This window comes from Arvicanthis niloticus, chromosome 1, assembly GCF_011762505.2.
Source record: "Arvicanthis niloticus isolate mArvNil1 chromosome 1, mArvNil1.pat.X, whole genome shotgun sequence".
Lineage (NCBI taxonomy): Eukaryota > Metazoa > Chordata > Mammalia > Rodentia > Muridae > Arvicanthis > Arvicanthis niloticus.
In genome coordinates this window covers 118371402-118391686 of record NC_047658.1, presented here as the reverse complement: position 1 = coordinate 118391686, position 20285 = coordinate 118371402, and the positions used below count along the sequence as shown (strand labels likewise).

The 20285-nt window shown below is 48.5% G+C and overlaps 1 protein-coding gene across 1 annotated transcript in view; it reads left to right on the top strand.

Annotated features, from left to right (window-relative positions):
• Positions 1-17162, top strand: part of Fads2 (fatty acid desaturase 2) — a 40369-nt gene extending 23207 nt beyond the window's left edge. The window contains exons 6-12 of the mRNA XM_034500990.2: positions 10114-10174; positions 10425-10501; positions 13706-13803; positions 13979-14075; positions 14597-14676; positions 15131-15256; positions 15636-17162. Coding sequence (XP_034356881.1) covers positions 10114-10174; positions 10425-10501; positions 13706-13803; positions 13979-14075; positions 14597-14676; positions 15131-15256; positions 15636-15687 — 591 coding nt within the window. The 3' untranslated portion in view covers positions 15688-17162. The remainder of the gene's footprint in view (positions 1-10113; positions 10175-10424; positions 10502-13705; positions 13804-13978; positions 14076-14596; positions 14677-15130; positions 15257-15635) is intronic.
• Positions 17163-20285: the final 3123 nt, after the last annotated feature.

The following is a 20285-nucleotide window of genomic DNA, read 5'->3' as shown; positions in this document are numbered from 1 at the left end:
GTAAAGCTGATGGTTCTCACCACACAGCCCTGAGTCCCTAACAAACAAAGGAAAGGCAGGCTGCACAGTTGCAGATGGATTCTACCCCATCTCACTTCTCCAGTGCTAGCTGGCTTTGGGAGGGGATTCTGGGAATGCCCTGTTGGCAGTGGCATTTGAAGATGGGGGCTAGCGTCACCGTGGAAACAGTCTCTCGGGCTTTCGGGTGTCCACAAGAGAAACCCCAAGTTTCCTGGGTTTCTGTTTTAATTTTGTGCAAGTTCTCAAGAGACCATGCTGGCTGAAAGGAGCCCTGGCCTCTACTTGAGGTGACAGTCCAGCGCGTCTCAACAGAACCCACTCATCCCAATGGCTGTGCCTCAGGGGCTTGAGCCTCCATCCCAGGCTCCAGAACTGATTCCTGACAAGGCTTTTATCTCAGTGTAGAGGACTAGAGCAGACCAGCTACAAGGGCATTCGATTCACAGAAATGTTAAGAGTAGACTTCCACTATCAGGTCATAATTCTGACTTCTGGGAGGGTGTTCTGAGTTTGTTTTATGTGGCAATAGGCATTCAGTTTCCTCTCTGGATATTCTTTTCAGTTTAACAAAGTTCTCCACACATAGTATTCTCAGTGTTTTATGGGTTCACACCTCAGCTTTTAGCCTGGGGTGGGAAGTAGTTATGCTGAGGCATTTAATTGGCATGAGGTCAGAGGACTACTTGTAGGAGTCAGTTCTGCTCTTCTACCATGTAGGTTCTGGGGATGTGACTGAAATTATCTGTCTTGACATCAACTTCCTTTAGCCTCTGAGCCGTCTCAGTAGGATTTAGGTGTGAACTGGTCTGCTTTTACATTCTCTGAAGTCGGTCAGTGCCCCTCCCAAACAACAGAGTGAACTCTCCTATACCCACTGTCTGCTCTAGACTGTTTGTCCTCTCTCAGGATGCAGGCTATGTGGCCTGGGCAAGCTTTTTGCTTTGCATAATACCTCATGCATGCTCCTTTTTTAGATGTACATGTTGCCTTTTTTTAAATTTATTTTTTATTGGATATTTTATTTACATTTCAGATGCCATCCCCTTTCCCCATTTCCCCTCCCTAGAAAACCCCTATTCCATCCCCCCTTCTCCATTTTGCTTTTATACAATTTTTTCAATGTTAATCAAAGACTTTATAATTTTGGTAATGCTCAATAACAAGATGCCCATACAATCAGAAGTGTAACCCAATATTCAACCTAGATATACCAACTATCTTTGACTAGTGGAGACACTCGAACATCTGCCTCCATGTCCCCCCCCCCCCCTCGTCACCTAGCTCCTCCTCTCCTTCTCCTCCTTCTCTCCTTATTCCTCCCTACATGTTGCCTTTTAATATCTGGGCTTCTCCAGTATTCAGGATGCAGTTGATGGCTGGCTCATTGTGCCTAGGTATCCCCTGAGGCCTCTTCATAATGCTAGCTTTTCCCATAGTTTAAGTGTCCCGGGAAGGCAATCAATCAACCATACTCTTACAAATAAGGAAGCCAATGTCTGTTCTCTACTGGCACCCCTCTGTCGATTCTGCTTGGGGTGTCAGCATCGGGAGGGAACTCTCCAGCTAATTAAAGTGTGGTGTGTGCAACAATCTTGTTTGCTCCCCAGCTCTTCACTATGTCACTATCTTCATAGTCTAGCCAATGTGCTCCTAGAAGAGGACGCAGCTTACCCGCCTGAGGACTTCCTCTTCCACTTAGGAAAACACACTTTCTCCTTATCTCCCTGTGTCTAGCAGGCCTTCAGTCCCTACCACAGTTGCTAGGACACGTGTGGCTCACTTCATGGAGACTTGGATGAGCATCTAGCATCCTGCCAGTGCCTGCTGTGGCCATGTTTCTTGTTGCCCTGTAGGTGCATTTGTGAGTTCCCAGTGGCAGCAGCTGACCTTGTGGCAACTCCTGCCAAACCGCCCCTCAGCCCTAGACAGACAAAGAAGGCCCTTGTCATTCCTTAGAAACTTCGTTTCAGACCTGAAACATGACCTCGCCTGTGTCTGATGTATCATTTATTTCTCTTCTTGCTGCCCCAAAATGCCCAACAAGAAGCGATTTAAGGAAGGAAGGGTTTATTAGGACTTAAGAGCTAAAGGCAGCATCCTCTGGGATGGTAGGGAAGGCATGATGGCAGGAACAGGAAGTTGGCTAGACACTGCATCTGCAGTCGGGAACAGAGATGGATACTTGTGCTTAGCTTTGCTCTGCCTGCTTTCTCCACTTTATTCAGTCTAGGACCCCAGCATGTGGAGTAACGCTGCCTACAGTTAGCATAGGTCAGTCCACCTCAGTCAGCCTTATCTAGGTAATCCCTCACCATGGAAACCAGAGGCTTGTTTCTTGGTGAGTCTAGGGAGCCTGTCAAGTTAATAACCAATAGTAACTGTCACAGTACCATCTCTTAATGCCCAAACACATCCGTCTATTTTATGCTATAACCTTCCCCCACTTGTTCTTATGGTTTCATGGCATCTCACAGGGCAAAAGGTGTTTAGTCCAACTTCAATAGTTTCCATTGTCTTAAGAGTTCTAATACTGTCCATAAGTATAAGCTTATACTTATACTGGTTAAATGTCAAGAACCGCTCTGCCCCATGCTTGGGGGCCAAAATGTCGGGGACCACTCTATCAATGTTGGAACCCGAACTGCCAAAAGCCTTGGGGGCTAAACTGTTAGAGCCCGCACTGCCTCAAGCTGCTCCAGTCTGCGGGTCGGGGTTCAGCAAGAGAGAGAGTGAGGACGGACTCGGAGAATGGAGACCAGACAGAGTGATTCAATCCTGTTTATTCTTCAGTCTCTCTTCTTCTCTCCAAGTCCCTAGTTCCAAGTCCCTAGTTCCTAGCACCAAGTCTCAAGTCCTAATTCCAGTTCTAAGCTGCTAGTCTCTTTCCCAGTTCCAAGTTTTCTCCAAGTCTCAAGTGTCAAGTACCAAGTGTCTAATAATTTCTTCTGTCTGCCTCTCACCTTTTATATGTCTCACTTGTAAGCCACGCCTTTAAGTCTTATCTCTAAATTATACCTTTAAGTTACACCTTTAAGTCTCAGCTCTAAATCACACCTTTAAGTCTCACACACCTAAGGGAAAATCCAGGGTATCTAAAACAAGATGTTATCAGAGTGTGCTCAGCTGTTGTAGGCTATTGTAAACAAGTCTCTTGTCAGGGTATATGGCTCAAGATGGCTGCAAGGATGATAGCTGCCTTCTGTCGGCTCCCCACAGTTAAAATCAATTGTTGCTCTTCCACAAGATCTAGCAGAGTTCAGATCCTAGCAAAGCATGTTGGGCAGTTCACAGCTGTTTGTAACTCCAGCTCCAGGGGATCTGACACCCTCTTCTGGCCTCCATGGGTATCTTCACTCACACATGCACACATACACACATAAATAGAAATGAAAAAATGCATCTTTTTTAAAAAGTGTAAGTGCACAATCTCATCTGAGATTTGGGCAGCCTCTTCACTGTGAACACTGTACTCTCAACATAGACTGGCCCAGAGCAAACATTCAAATCCCCAGAGGATGGGCACAGCAACAGGGCAGGACTGATACCCAACATGGAAACACCAAAATCTAAAGCTCCATTGGTAGCATCCAGGGACTGGGACAGAAACTTCTGAGCTCGGAAGGGCTTAGGTATCCTTGCCCCTGCAGCAATGCTACCTAGAAAACCCCAGCCTCTCTCTTAAACTGGCTTGCCTTGTACATTCAGTTTCCCTCTTAGGGTATCACAGCCCCTGTCACAATCACAGCCCCTGTCATTGTCACAGCTCCTGTGAACTGCCACAGTCACATTCCCTGTCACAGCCCCTGTCACAGCCCCCGTCACAGTCTCAGCCTTTGTTTTAGGATGAGAGTCAGCTACAGCTTTTTGTTTGTTTGAGCTGCACATTTCTAACATCCTCCTCCCTGTCACTTTTTTTTTTTTTTTTTTTTTTTTTTTTTTTTTTTTTTTTTTTTTTTTTTGCTATATAGCTCTGGGTAAAAACAGTAAGAACTATGCCACAGACAGCCACCCCTCTGCTTGAGACTTCCTCCACCAAACACATTAATTAATCCATTGTGTTTTTTTTTTTTTTTTTTATTCAGCCTCATATAAGTTCTCAGAACGTGGGCATAATGTGTCCAGATTCATTACCAGAAGTTCACACAAGCAGCCTCTAACCCAGTTACTGAAAGAGTCCTTGCTTGTCCCCTTCTGAAACCGCATGAGCCATCCCTCCCACACCTCCACTCCTTTCAGCCCTCTGATCTTCCCAGCAGAATAGCCTAGAAAGCCCAGCTTACAGCAGCTTAGGGCTTCTTAAGCTTATAGCTCCAAACTCCACATTCCTCCCAAAAGCCACTCCCAAGCGTTACCAACCACGTAGCCAGGATTATCACACGCGGCCACACTTTTGGTACTAATTTTATATATCAACTATTTTTCTCACTGTTACAAAAGCAGAAACCTAACAAGAAGCCATTTAAGGAAGGAAGGATTTATTCTGGCTTAGAGTTCCAGGGGAGTCATTCCATTAATGTAGAGAAGATATGGCAGAAGGGATGGGAGGCTGGCAGGTCTCGTTACTTCCATAGTCATGAAGTGGAAATGAATGCTATGCTCAGCTTGCTTTCTGTTTTATATTCAGTCTAAGGGATGGTACCACACACATATAAGTGGGGTCTTCCACCTCAGTTAACCAAATCTAAGTAATCTCTCACAGGCATACCCTGAAAGCTTATCTCCTAAGTGGTTCTAGATCTCGTCAAGTTGAGAGTCATTAGTAACTATCACATATGGCCTTGGCTGGTGATGAAGCTGGTCACACTGGCTACCAGGACTGGTAACACTTCCTGCCCACTGCTCTAGCCTGTTCCCTAGCTGTGGGCTTCAGCTGTCCCAGTTGAGTGAGAACTTTGTGTGTGCCGCCATCTCCACCTTGGGCTCTGGCTACAAGCCACACTAGCCTAGTTGGTGAAAGTACCATTTGTCTTTCCGGCCCCTCCCCTCTAATTGTGTCATCTCCCAAACTTCCAGTGTTAGACAGGAAAGGGAATGAGCAGTGTCCTCTCTTCCCCACACTTTGGCCTCACAACCCCCAACTAGAAGGAAGAGTAACTTGCTGAGTGAGTCTGTGGACCTGCACCCCAAGGAGTTTCAGGTGTTCACCCCACTTATTCTATATTTAACCCAAGAGGCAGGAGTTGTCATCAACATTTTATAACTAGAACCACTAAGACAGAAAGGAAACGATAAACTCAAAGTCATGATAGAACTGCCATCCAGGCCACCAGCTTGCCAGCCCTTGGAAATGTCTCTGTTGGTTAAGTCCAACTTTCTGAAAAGAAGCCATGTGTGCACCCTCCTAGCTCTGTGCATTCTAAAACACTTCTCTCCATCCTTTCTTCAATCTCATGACTTAACAAGCTATTGGTCAAGTAAAACAAGCTGGGGGCGGGGGTCAGTCATCAAAATGCAGGTCCCGGCGTCCCTAAGACCACAGTTTGTGCTGTGTATGTGTGCTGTTCCTTTTCTCATTGATTTGACCAAAAAGAAGCAATTTAGGGGAGGGAGAGTTTCTTTGGCTTACAGGTCGAGAGGAACCAGTCAGGAATCAGAGGGAGGGATAAAAGTTGGTGCTCACACTGCTTTCTTCTTCTTCCCTCCCTCCACCCCATTTTAAGGCCCTAAGCCATGCCATGGTGCCATCTGCATTTAAGGCGAATCTTCCAACCTCAATGAACTCAATGTAGAATCACCCAGGGAGTTGACAATCAGTATTAACTGATTTTAGATCAAATGAGTTTTAGGTAAGAGAGTTGGTTCAGCCATACCCTAACACATCCCTTTGTAGCTATCCTTCAGAGGACACTGAGTTGGAAGCACACATGCAGTGCTATGACAACATGATATTTTGTGCATGCAGATGTTACTAAAACTCACATTCTGCTCACCATCCATCCATTGGGCTCTTGGAATCCCTATAAAGTACACATCATACGTCCACTTTGCAGCAAGGAACTCAAAGTTGTCGGGGAAGTTAAGCAGTTTGGTTTAATGGAAAATTGTTTCTGGTGCTGAGTCCCTGCAACCCTAAGGTTGAGCATCCATAGAGACTGGTACTGAGACCTGGCACTGCCTGGGATGGCCTGGCCATGTTGGTGGGTCAATCTGGGATGCTTAAAAGTGCATGTGGGAAGCATCAATGCTTGCCAGCTGGAGGTAGCCCTACAGTCTCAGTCATCCTCCACAGTGATAATAAACCAGTGGAAACAGTACTTGATGCAGAAATACAACCTTCAAATGGTCTCCTCTGGCAACCCCCTCCAATGGTCCTCTAAGGGGGCCTTCTGACTTCTGCTAGTCTGAAGATTCTTCTTGATGTTCAGTCTTGGTCTTAGGTAGAATTACTATTGCTTTGATGAAGCACCATGACTAAAAGCAAGTCGGAGAGGAAGTGGTTTATTTGGCTTAACTTCCACATCATAGTCCACCACTGAAGGAAGTAAGGACAGGAACTCAAGCAGGTCAATAACCTGAGGCAGGAACTGAGGCACAAAGGCTATGAAGCAGTGCTGCTTACTGGCTTGCCCTTCGTGGCTTGCTCAGTCTGCTTGCTTTCATATAGAACCCAGGACCACCCGCCTAGGCATGGCACCACCCATAACAGGCTGGGTCCTCCCATATCAATCCCTAATTAAGAAAATACCTGCTGGCCTGCTTATAGGCCGATATTACTGAGGCATCTTCTCAATTGAGACCCCCTCCTTTGCAGTGACTCTAGCTTGTGTCAAGTTGACATAAAACTAGCTAGCACAGTCTTAAGAGGGAACAGATAAACTGTGGGCTTGGATAATGGTGGGGAAGGAGGGCTACTGAGGCTGGGAATCCTGCCTTCCAAGGCTAGGCCTATGTGTCAGTTCCTTGGCTTCTGAGAGGTGGTCAGAGCAGGACCCAGGGCCTGTCCACACATTTGCCTAGGCTGCTTCTCTCCCCACTCATTGGGCACCTTAGGTATGTGTCTCTCTCTCTCTTCAGTGCCAGCATTTCACATCCCCTCCCTTTACTGTGAAACCATCAAAGGTCCCTCTCAGGCTTCCTTGGCTCTAACCTCTCCAAGGCCAACCTCAGGTCTGACCCTAATGACAGACTTTGTGTACATGACATACTTTCTGGGAATGCATGTGATCCTTGCCAAGGCACAGGAGGCCTCGAAGAACAAAGGAATCATTTCTGGTTGTTCCTCAGCAGGCATGTGAGCATAGCCACTGGCACCAAGATGCACATTCTGGGGACAGGCTGGACTTTGTTCCTGCCCACACCTCCTGCTTTTTGGGAGCCCATGGACCTCTGTGATTCTGACATACACACTTCCCACTCTGTGTTCTCACTTGGAGGTCAGAAGTAGTCAGCCTAGGAGCCATCCAAGTTTTCGCCCATCTGTGACTCATTTTGCTCCACTGACCCAAGAAAGCACGAAGGAACAGTGTTCAAGGAGGGTAACTTAAATCTTTGCGTCTGGAGAGGGAAGGGTGGCATTGTCCCAGAGTCAGCTTGTCAAGTTCCCATTGGCAACACTTAACGGCTAAATGACTTGGAAAGTAAACATGCTCTGAGAGGCCTGGGAACCTGCATGGGCTCTGTGTTGGCAAGAAGCAGAATCTAAGAAGTTTGGGTCTGTTAACTCCAAGTATAGGCTTTTACTGTAGCTGGTCTCTGCTGCTTTGTGGGTTCTTCTTTCTTCCACCCTTTTTCTTCAACCCTCTAACCCTAGATAAGAGAGAAAAATGGATAGAGAGGAAAAGAAAAAGACCCCTGAATAAAGTCAGGGGTGAGAAAGGGGGTGGTGACATAATAGACCACTTCCTGCTGATTAGGAGCACTGGGTTCCTTGGGGCAAGTTTGATCTTTGCCATCAGGATCTCTAACTTCTTGTTGTTTCTTCCTTGCACACGATTACTTAACAAATAGTGACCACCAATGAACACCACCAACCAACAGTCCACCCCACCTCTCAGGGCCCTAGTATTTAAATACCTTCTGAAAAGTCCCCATAATTCCAAATGTTCCACAATCTTAGAAGCTATCTGCAGCTGGCAAAAGTCACGCCCCTGCTAGAGCACGGGGCAAATCAGTCAGCTGCTGTGGACAGTCTGAAGCAGGCCCATATCCCACACCCGGGACTAAAATGAAAACTTATTCTTATAGTATTTCTGTGGGTGTGGGTTGTTTTTTTTTTTGTCTTTGTTTTAGATTTATTTTATTTTTATTTTGTGTACACGAGTACACTGTAGATGTCTCCAGATGCACCAGGAGAGGGCATTGGATCCCATTACAGATGGTTGTGAGCCACCATGTAGTTGCTGGGAATTGAATTCAGGACCTCTGGAAGAGCAGTCAGTGCTCTCAACTGCTGAGCCATCTCTCCAGCCCTATTTCTGTCTTGCTGTTTTTTAAACAAAATAAAATTCCATAAAATTCCAAAACTGTCACTACAGCTTACCCTCCCCTTCCACCACCCAGCACTGCAAACAAGAAGAGCAGGTGCTCCTTGAGTCATAGCAGTTGTTGGCTGGGCTGCTCCCTAGGGATCAGACCCTGGGATGAAAAGATGCTGCTGCTGCTGCTACTGCTACTTTTATTCATTTCATGCAGTGTGTGTGTGTGTGTGTGTGTGTGTGTGTGTGTGTGTGTTATCCTGCTCATGTGTCTGTGCACTGTATGAGTGCAGAGTGCCCATAGAGGTCAGAAGAGGTCCTCGGATCCCCTGAAACTGGAGTTATAGTTGCTTATGAGTCACCATGTTGGTGCTGGGTCCTGTGGAAGAATAAGTCCTTTTAGGAGATGAGCCATCTCTCCAGCCCTGTATGGCCTCTTCTGTCCAGTTGGCTTCCTCAGGTGTCAAAGAACCAGTGGGAGAAAGTGATTAGCCTATAGAAATGACACAAGATCCCAGAGACTAGATGTTCCCAGGATGGTGACTGTTGTTCTCTTAACTGTTAATAGTCTCCAGGGAGCACCCCCACGGAGAACTGGGAGCCTCTGTCATTCCCCAAAGGATAGAGACAGCCCCAAAAGCTCCCTGCAGGGTACCTAGGCTTGTGCAAGCTTTTTTGCGGTTCATGCCCCAAGGGCTAGGTCTAGTGTGACTCAGTAGGTTAGGCCCTGGACTCCATCCCCAGTGCTCCCAGTAAATCTACAGCAGAAGGAAACAACACAAAGCAGGCATCCTTCTCACGGCCTTGAGTTGTGATTAACTGTGAACCTGAACTTCAGCCACCAACCTGAGGGCTGGCCAGGGTTCTGACCTCACAGAGCTGGCAGGAATGAAAGTGTTCTGAAGAGAAGCTGCTGCCTGATCCCTTTGGCTTGCAGGCTGTTGAACAATAGACACCCCCCCCCAACCCCAAAGAAATTGGAAATTCCCCAGGAATTGCATGCTGGGAGAAGGAAAAGACTGAAGCCTCATGCCAGCCAGGGGAACAGCTTGTCTCCCAGAAAGAGATCTCACACAATTCTGAGAACTTGTCAGAGTACTTTGCACAAAAGACTGGAACAGAGACAGAGATGGGTCACTGCTCAGTAGAGCCACACCATGACCAGGCCTGCTTAGTTATATATGCCTCTTGCTTTTGATTGCAACCAAAACCTCATTTTAGGATCCAAAAAAATGGGTGAGGGTGTGGTGGTGATGGGGTTCACGTAACCCCTCTTGCTTTTGATTGCAACCAAAACCTCATTTTAGGATCCAAAAAAATGGGTGAGGGTGTGGTGGTGATGGGGTTCACGTAACCTCTTTATTTTTTCCTCACAATGTGACCACACTGACTACAGATCTCCTCTGTTTCTTCTGTTAACACATTTCTTCAACTGAGCCACTGAGGACAGGGTGCTGAGTATAGCTCACTGGGCTGCCAAGGCCAGAGGTCTGACCCAGACCCCAGTAAAAACACTGGTGTGAGCAGCCAAACCCAAGGAAATTGGCAGCTGTCTTGTTGGACCCAGATACAGATAGATGGGAAAGAGACAAGGTTTCTGCTGAGGGGGATGGTGCACACAGTGGGTTGGAGGTAGGGGACCAGATGCTGGTGTTCACTGTCTGTCTTTTCTCCTCAGTATGGCAAGAAGAAGCTGAAATACCTGCCCTACAACCACCAGCATGAATACTTCTTCCTGAGTGAGTATTGTTGCCCGAGGTCCCCAGGCCTGCTCACCCAAGCATGCCCATCTGGCTCACTTCCTCTCATACTCTTTTCAAACTGAGAAAATGATTGCATACCTATTGAAGAGAGGGGTGCCAGCAGTCAGCTTGTGGAAACACCCCTGGGCCCTGCTAAGCATCATCTAGGCTCCCAGGCTCTTGAGCTGCCCTGAAGGTGGGTCAAGCCGGCTCCTTCACCTCTGACAGGCACATGTTCTCTCTACAGTCGGACCACCGCTGCTCATCCCTATGTACTTCCAGTACCAGATCATCATGACAATGATCAGACGCAGGGATTGGGTGGTAAGTCAGGAAGTGATGGCTGGTGGTGGGGTAGCCTGACTTGGGGACTTTGCCCCTGGTGCCTCTGTGGGCCTGCAGGTCCACAAACATCTCCCCTAAAGTATAGCTGCTTTGTCACTCTTAGGAAGAAACTGTCTGTGAGGCCACCAGAGCTGAGGCCATAGCATGTCAGGTCTAAAGACACTTGGCAACCATTGCCCTTGCAGAGTCCCTTAGAAAGTTCCCGAAGGCAGTGTGAATAACCACCAGCAATAGAAAAATACTTTCTTTCTCACCCTCACAGAAGCCTAAAATCAGTTGCTATCAGGCTGCCAGTGGGTGGGTAAGGTAGGGGGTGTGGGGGCCCAGGTCCCTCTCCTTGACTGGTAGGTGACCAGGTTCTCGTTGTCTCTCTTTACATCATCTTCCTTCTAGGCTTTTCTGTATCTGTGTTCAGGTGCTCCACTGTTTTTTCTAATGTGTATTTGTGTGCGTCTATGGTTGCATGTAAATTTGTAGGTCTGCTTGCATGTGTGTGCATGTGGGGGTCAGATGATAACTGTCTTGGTTACTTTTCTATTGCTGTGACAAGACACCATGACCAAGTTGACTTATAAAAGAAGGAGTTTATTGGGGGATTACAGTTTCAGAGGGTGAGAGTCCATCACCACCATGGCAGGGATGATGGCAGCAGGAAGGCAGGCTGGAACTGCAGCTCAGAGCTCATATCTTAAGACACGACTATGAAGAAGGGTGCTGATTGGGAATGATGTGAACCTTTGAACGCATGTCTCAGAAGTCCCAATTTGGTGCTGGAATCCCAGAGGATTACTAGAGTGTAGGCTCTAACACCAGTGAAGGAATGCTACAGCAACAAGGTAGATTAACTTGCCAGCAAGAGTGAGAGCAAGCAGCAAAAAGCAAAAGCTTCATTCTTCGGTGATTATTTTAGTTGATTCCAGATGTAGTCAAGCTGACAACCAAGATTAAGCCATCACAGAGGGCATGTTTCTATCCAAAACAACAGGCTTGGAGGTGCCTCTGTGGAGGGAGGCAAGCTGGGTATAGGTTTGAGAAGGCAAACTTGGGTTTACATAGAAGTACAGTTGTGATTTTTGTACAAGATAAACACCTACCCATGGTAGAGTAAGCTCTAAGGAATACTCACCACAAGCAAAGAGTTGTCTATGATGAAAATATGAGAACAGACAAGTGCATAGTCCCTTAGTGGATGTTCTTAGTCTTTTAAAATCCCATCAAAGGCTGGGTGTGATAGTACACACCTTTAATCCTTCACCTCTTGGGCTCTCCATTCATTTATTTATTTACTTCATTTTCAGATAGGCTCTCATTATGTTGCCCAATCTGCCTTGATCTTCCTGCCTCTACTTCCCAAGCCATGCCTGGCCATACCCCTCCCTCCATCTCTCTCTCTCTCTCTCTCTCTCTCTCTCTCTCTCTCTCTCTCTCTCTCTCTCTCTCTCTCTCTGTGTGTGTGTGTGTGTGTATCACATTCTATGCTTATCCACACAATATACACATACATACTTATGTACTACATTTATGCAATAAATTAAAGGGGGGCTGGGCATGTGGCTCAGGCAGAGTACTTGCTTAGCATGCATGAGACCTTGAGTTTGAACTCAACACCAAAAAAAAAAAAAGAGAGAGAGAGAGAGAGAGAGAGAGAGAGAGAGAGAGAGAGAGAGAGAGACAAAGACAGACAGGAAGGAAGGGAGGGAGGGAGGGAGGGAGGGAGGGAGGGAGGGAAGGTCAAAGTACAACTAGAATTTGCTGTGTCTGCTTCATTTGACCAAGACAGCCACCTAGCTCCGAGCGTGCTGTATTCAGCCACTCCTGGCTGTTGTGACTGTTCCTACTCTGGCCTTCCCAAGGTGCCCATCCCTTTTCCTACTTAGCTGGCAGCATTCTGATCACCTGGAATGATGCCATATACCTGCTTCAATTTCTTACAACCAAGCAAGCACTGAACAAGGGCCACCCTTGTCCCCTAAATTGTTCTGGAATTTGTCATGTCTTCACCATCAATGTGGTCTTGGTTTTGTTTGTTTTGTACCTGAATTAAGACACCACTGTGCTCGATTCTGTTGTCATTTTAAGATCTTTTGTTTTGTTTTGTTTTGTTTTGAATTTCATGTGTATGTGTTTTGTCTACACTCTGGTGCCCACAGAGGCCAGCATATGGCATCAGGTCACCTGGAAGTAGAATTACAGATGGCCGTGAGCCGCCGTATGGTTTCTAGGAATCAAACCTGTGTCGTCTGGAAGAGTAGCCAGTGCTCTTACCCACTGAACCATCTCACCAGCACCTCTTTGCGGGGGTCTCCTATTGCCTCAAAGAAATGGGTCCTTGATGAAATAACCTTCTGCATAAGCATGGCTGGTCACGAGCATTCCTGACTGCAAAAAGTTTGTCCAAAGGTCCCGAGAGAGGACCAGGGTGCTTAGGCAAAAGGACCTGTGGGTTCTGTAGCCTGTGGCCTATGGCCACTTGGCTTACATGGGAGGGTGTTGTAGCACAGAGTTGGGATCTGCTACAGGTCATTGGTTGCCCTTGGATATATGAGGACCATCAGCTGGAAAGCAAAGGGAGGCTCTTGCTGTGGTCCAGCCAAGACACACAGCTTGAGTAGCAGAGGGAATGGAGGGACATGAATTTCTCAGCAGAATGACTGCTAGTGAGGCTGTGACAGAGGGCGGAGGCTTCCCAGGGGAGCCATTCAAGCTTAGGACCTTGCCACCGAAGAAGGGCAGACAAAGCGAGGAGGAGAGAGGGGCCAAGAAGAGAGTCCAACTTGAGAAGTGACCTAGTCTGGGTTGCTGGCAGGGATGGGGTGTGTCCCTTGGCCTTTTTTGTCCTCAGAAAGGAAGGAAATCCAGGTGCCTGAATAGGGGCAAGGCCGAGGATGACCAGAGACCTGGCCACACATTAGAGGGTCACATCACAATCCTCTGGACCTACTGTTAACCTGCTAGTCAATATCCCATTTCTTTCCTGAAATTCACATGCAAACTCCATGCAAACAGGTGGTTTAGGCAAGTGTATGACTGTGGGCCCAGTGTCCAACTTCCTAGCAGCCTGCTGTGGTTTCTTGTGAACACCTGTGACAAGCAGTGTCAGCTCTGTATATACATGCCTCTGTGGTCAGATGCACCATGCCAAGGAGGGCGGGCAGGTTAAGTCTCATCTTATTTACCCTACAGGACTTGGCTTGGGCCATCAGCTACTACATGCGTTTCTTCTACACCTACATCCCTTTCTATGGCATCTTGGGAGCTCTGGTTTTCCTCAACTTTATCAGGTACCCCAACTTTGTTGGTTTACCCTGTGCTTTTGAGAGCACTGGCTTTGCTGGAGCTGTGATGTGAACCCTGTACCTGCCACGGGGGTAGGGTAGCTACAGTGGGTCTGTTTCTATGTGGCTGCTTGTCCCCCACCCTGAGTGTCCCTCAGCACTGAGCTGCGCTATCTTCTAGGTTCCTAGAGAGCCACTGGTTTGTGTGGGTCACACAGATGAACCACCTCGTCATGGAGATTGATCTTGATCACTACCGGGACTGGTTCAGCAGCCAGGTAAGAGAAGGCAAAGATAGTCACGGGGACCCTGGAAAGCTGCTCCATGCCCATGCCTACACCCAGATTTGGCTGCCTCTGTGGATCCAGGGCCATACAACCCTTCCCTAGGGATACTTGTTGCCTATTGGCAGCCTCAGAGAGAGGATGGTAGGAAGGTTGGGGACATAGCTCAGTTGGTGTTTGCCTAGCATGCATAAAATCCTGGGTTTTATCTCTAGCACCCAGTATACACAATGTGGCGGCCCATACCTATAATCTTAGTACTTGGAAGGTGGAGACAGGAAGATCAGGAGTCCAAGGCCAAGATAAGTTAAAAACAACACAGAAGGAAATATGGAAGGAGTGATAAAAATCTACCGGAGGAAACTCGGGAATCTGGGAGGGTGAGGCTTTCAGATAGAATGCTATGACCTAGAGAGGAGCCCTGAGACCCTGGGTACGGTGACCTTTATGGATAAGTCCAGGTCCTTTGGTTTTGTTCTTACACCCCAGCCACTGATCCCCTGTCCCCTCTGCAGCTGGCAGCCACCTGCAATGTGGAGCAGTCCTTCTTCAATGACTGGTTCAGCGGGCACCTCAATTTCCAGATTGAGCACCAGTGAGTGTGGCCAGCAATGCTGTCGGGAAGTGGGGGAGGGGAGAGAATGAGCGGGAAGGCAGTGGCCACTTACCCAAAGGCCAAGGGTGCCAGGAGGTTTATCTTCTCTTGTTGGTAAGACCACTCCCCACCCTAGAGCACAGCTGGGCAGGAGAGGGGCTCTGGGATCAGCGTGTCATGGAGACATTGTTGTCTAAGCTCTGTGCCACATGTTTTTGTTTTAACACGAGACCCTCGTGTTTGGCTGTTCAATACCACTGTAGCTTTCTGGAGTGCCCCTGTTCATAACTTGCCCCTCTACACATTACTAGTAACATCTGTAGGCAGTTGGTAGGCGCCACAGTCTTGTCCTGGTTTCAGATTCGACCTCAGACCTGCCTGCCTCCCTGGGTTGGGGAAGAAGTGGAGATCATGGGTCTTGGGTTGCACTCACTCTGCCCACCTGCTCCCCCAGCCTCTTTCCCACTATGCCACGGCACAACTTGCACAAGATTGCTCCACTTGTGAAGTCTCTCTGTGCCAAGCATGGCATTGAATACCAGGAGAAGCCGCTGCTGAGGGCCCTGCTCGACATTGTGAGGTGAGGGGTGAGCTTGATAAGGGCTGGAGCTCTGGAGTACTGTGAGGTGCTAGAGATGAGGTGGGGCTGAGGTGGTGAGGGCTGGGCTTACTCACAGTCAGGCCTCTAGCTCACAGTGGGAACCACTTAACTCTAGTCCACCCAGGGCTAGAAGAGAACCTCCCCTCTCTACTTTCCCAGGGGTTTCCCTGGGGTACATTAGTCAGTAGTCCACAGCTCCTGTGGTATCCTGTGGTAAGTGGCAAGCCCTAGTCAGTAGCTGAGAGGAAGCACCTGCCACCCCAACATGACTTCCTACATGTCTCATTGCCTAGAAGCCCAGGTTCCTTTCCATCCTGGTTCCTCAGCCCTGGCCCTCTCTCTGTCTCTCTATTTGCAGTTCGCTGAAGAAGTCTGGGGAGCTGTGGCTGGATGCCTACCTCCATAAATGATGCGGCAGTTCTCGTGGCACCCTCGGGGAAGGGGCCCAGTTGGGTGACAGCCAGAGGGAGGGGAGGGCTTTTGTTCTGAAGGGTTCTCATGAGACTGAAGTGTCTGCTGGCTCACATTTCCCGTGCTTGGTCTTTCATCCTTTCTTGTTCTTCTCTTCCCTCACCCGACCTACTCTATCCTCCTGGAGTTCCCCCTTTGTCAGCCCCAGCCCCATCCCCTCTGCCTCTCAGCCCCTTCTCCCAAAGAGCCAGAGAGGTGGCTGTGCCAGGTGGTTACGTGTCTGCCTCTAACATCTGCACCTAAAGATTCCTGGTAAAAGGTTCTGCTCCTTGCAGCCTAGTCCCCACTCCCTACTGTCTCACAGATACTCTGGGGGGTCTGTGGAGCAGGGGTCCAGGACTTGGCTCTACACTCCCTGCCAGCATTATGGTGTAGTCATTTGGGTGAAGACATGCTTTGTTCTGAGTGTCTTTCCTATGGCTGGGATTGGTGCTTGAGGCCTAAGGAAAAGTCCTTCCATGCTCGCCAGCACAGCTCCAGACCCTAGGGTTTGTACAGGTTCTATTTCACCATCTACTCAACTCCAGAAACCGAAGGGAGTGTTCCTTGTGTGGGCTCAGGAGAGGTTAAAGGAGGTTAAAGGAGGGACTGACCAGCCTGAAGCCTTAATCTCTCCCACTACAACCAGGTGCTTCTTAGTTGAAAGGCCCAGGATTCTAGAGGGATCAGATCTTTCTCCAAATCCTCTGGCCAGTTCCTGATGCTTGGTCTAGAGTATGTGGACCTTGCAGGAGAGCCCCTGAGCAGCTCTCCCCAGAACAGAGCTATAGTCTGTTCAGTGCTTGGCTTCTCATTGGCTCATCCCTGTCTTTATTGATTTGTTTGTTTGTTTGCTTGTTTTAGCTGTTACGTTAACATTTCCTACAGAATGCTTGTTGATAGGAGAGTAACAGAGGGCTGGCTGGGTCTTAGGACAATCCATCTTTACCAGCTGTCCCTTGCCAAGCTCCCCCAAGTCCCTTCAGGTAGAGCTAGGCATCACCGTCAAGGCCACAGTGTGAGCTGTAGCTTGAGGCTGCTTCACTCAGGAGGGCAGGAAAAACAGGGTGGGGTAGGGCGTCTCAGGAGGGCCATTGGGGGTACCCAGTGAGGTTCAGGCAGGAGTGTAGAGGGAAGAAGAGGCTGAGGGTATAAGGGAAGTGTGAGGGCAGGCGGGAGGGGGGACATCGGCTGTATCAGGAGGGATCCATGCTTTGTCATTCTGAGACCTAACTGGACTAACCAATATGTAAACTGGAGGAAGAGGTTGGGCCTCCACTGGGTAAGCCCTCTAGGACTCTGTGAACCAAGAGAGACCAGCTGGTGTTGCTCCACAGAGGCAGAGAACCCATAAGGAGCTGGCAGTGATTTGCATCACCTTGTTCCTTCTCCACCTCTACTTTTTTGGGAAATAAAAAAAGTAATTTTATTCTCACTTGCCTGTAGTTCAACAAGATCAATGGGTGGCTAGTGTTCCCCCATGCTAATGTCACAGGTGTGGTAATACAGGGTCTGGGAGGAAGGGAGGTGCTGCCCCACAAGAGAAAGACCTGACTGTTAAGACAAGTGGTGAACAAAACCTTGGTCCTCTCTCTAAGGGAGACAGTGGAGGTTCTGGAGACCGAGGCTTTTATTTTGTATTGCTGTGCCCGTGTGGAGTCTTGGTGAGTCTCTACAGCCTAGGGAAGGTGTGCATTGTTCCAGCCCTGGTTACAGTTCATACACAGAGGGCTCTGGTCTGACCTCCAGCCTGGGAAGCCAGAATAATCTGCACCTGACGTACCTGCCCAGTTCACCCTGCAACTGGACCCAAGCTGCTGCTCTCTGAGCATCCATCTCTGAGCAGGCTCAGAGGGCCATGTCACTCAAGAGGTGTCAGAGAAGAGCCATCAGGCTTGGGGTGGCCAATTCCCCCGAGGTTTTCGTTGGCCTTGTAACTGTTTCCAGCATAGCTGGGGAGAGCTCCAGCCGAGATCTCATCTCCACGGGTGACCAGAACCTAACCATATAAGTACAGAGGGGCAGTAGGCATTCTGTGGGGGTGATTCCCAGTGACTACGCTGTAACCAGTAGAGGGTATGGAATGGCAGACATTGTCACTGTTCCTCTGAGTGGCCTTCCCCCTCATCTCCAGGGCGCTCACTGTCACCTTGAAGAAAAGAAAATCGTGGAATGGAATGCCTCCAAGGCTGCCTTCTGTCCAGCTCCACGAGCCTTGGCCTCACCTGACTGATAAGTCCACAGGAGACTTTGGTGGTGGCAGACTTTGTTGAACACATCTTCAGTGCTTACCTATGTTTGTCTTCCACTTGCTGTTTGGGCTGGACCTGGCCCCCCAATACCCAGAATGTCTCGGGCCAAACCCTGCCAACTATGAATGTGGGGTCTATGACATCTGACAGACAGAGATCTGGGGAGTAGGAAGATGATTGTAGGGACACGGCAGGGCTACGTAGTCTCAGCTGTGAAGGTAAATCTAGGCTCACACCCATGAGCTTGTATTTTCTCATACACTCCTAGCTCCTGCCTTGAGCACTGCCTAAGGTCCAGAGCGGAGGACGTCCATTCCTGCTGTCGACATTAAGAGCTCCTCTCTTGTTACAGTGCTCAGCTAAGGCTCTTGACCAATATCCCCAAAGTTGTGGGGTGGGTTCTGTTCCCTAACAAAGTCATGGACCTCTCTAATATTCAAAGACCAGCCCCTAATGAAACCTTAACATCCCACAGGCCAAGAAGCTGACACCAGAGAGGGGAGCACAGTGATAGCAGATGAATCAGAGCATGCGTGGGGAATTCCTGCTTCTACCCCAGTTGGCTTGGCCTCTCTTCCCCTTTCTCCCATCATGCCAAATGTCATACTGTACATGAGGCCCGTGGGTAGAGGCAAGCAGTGGGGCAGTTAGTCCAGGTGGAGGAGATAACTGAATGGGGTGTTAACTAAAAAAAAAAAAAAAAAAAAAAAAACCCAAACCCTGCCATCTTTGAGGTAGTATGAGCATACGCCAGACACCAGACTCAGAGGCATCTCAGAGGCTGTTGGAGCAGCCTGGACATCTGTGTGTGTCTACCTGTGTGTCTAACTGGAAGCCCAGAGGTTATCAGCAACTTGACTAGTTCCTCATATGTACAGCTGAACCCAAGGTAGCCCTCAGGGCCACTGTGAGGGAAGGGAAGGCCTCAGGCAGGAAGGTATGTAACAAAGAGTACAACCACTTGGGTTACCATGCCTTGGGCCCACTGTGGCTCAGCTGGCTTGGCTATGCTGACTTGGAAAGGACTTACTGAGGAGAGCTGCTATGACACAGACCAGACAGCAGTGGGTCCCAGCAGGTCACCTGTGAATGGGCTGGAGGAAAAGACATGTTATAGGTTCTAGACCCCAGTGTTCTTTTGATTGACAGAACTGCATATTTCTAGCCAGACTGGTTTCACAGAAAAATGACACCTAGTGTCTTAGGACATCACAGTGTCTCCACTGCCTTCAGCTAGTGTCAAGGCTTTTTTTTGAGGTGGGGGGGGGAGGAGGGAGACATGGAAGGCACTTGGGTTTTTCTTCAAACCATTTGGTTCAAGACCTAATAATGCCTAAAAGAACTAGTAACAGGAAACAGAGCTTAGAAAGTACTGAAATCTTTAAGGGCATAGTATGTTTACACATTGTCCTTTCACAAGGCCATTATCACCCCACTACCAACCGCACCCACAAAGGCTGGTTTATGTGAGCTGGCCACTGGAGTCTCTTAGCCATTGGTTGACTGAAAGAACAAACAAGCCGTGACTTCCCTCTGGAAGCTTGTGTTCTGGACTCAGGACTGCTATATAAAATAGAAAGGGAGACAGTGGGGTCTTTCAAAGGTACTACCAAGGCCTTTTCCTGTTCCCTTGATAAGTGTGGTCTATGATTTCTACAGGAAGAAGGACTTGGCTGAGTGGAGGTAACTCACTGCCAGGGGCTATAGCATAGATGACAGAGGGGAAGATGGGCCAAAGATGACCTATCAGTAATGGGATCCAGGTAGAAGGAAGAGACCTAAAGGCAGGGTCTCTGCAAGGTATTTTATTGAGTAAGTCTGGATTTGGAGGGAGAAAGCACACTCCCTGTGGCCACCACTAGGGGCAGAATGAAACAGTCCACACTGTCTTCATGTGGATACCCGTGGGTGGTGCTGCAGGCTGGGTGATTCCTCGGAGCAGGACATGTCCCTAAGCATGTCAGAGACACCAACAGAAAGCTGACTTTGCCAGAGTGAAGACCAAATGCTGCCAAACATTTATGTCGAGGGCATTCCCCGCTGCCCTTACCCCCACCATTGGCCATAGCTATGTGGTACTAGGATCATCAAAATTTGGATGCAGTGCCAACAGAAGTACAGAAAGACAGTATGATATACTCTGGGCATAAGAAATTTGCTTTTGAGGCAGGAAGTTTGTGTGTGTGTGTGTGTGTGTGTGTGTGTGTGTGTGTGTGTGTGTGTGTGTTAGGGCTTGAACTCAGGGCCTACACATGCTAGAAGTCTTCCTACTATGTTACATCTCCAGACCCTTAAAATATTTATTA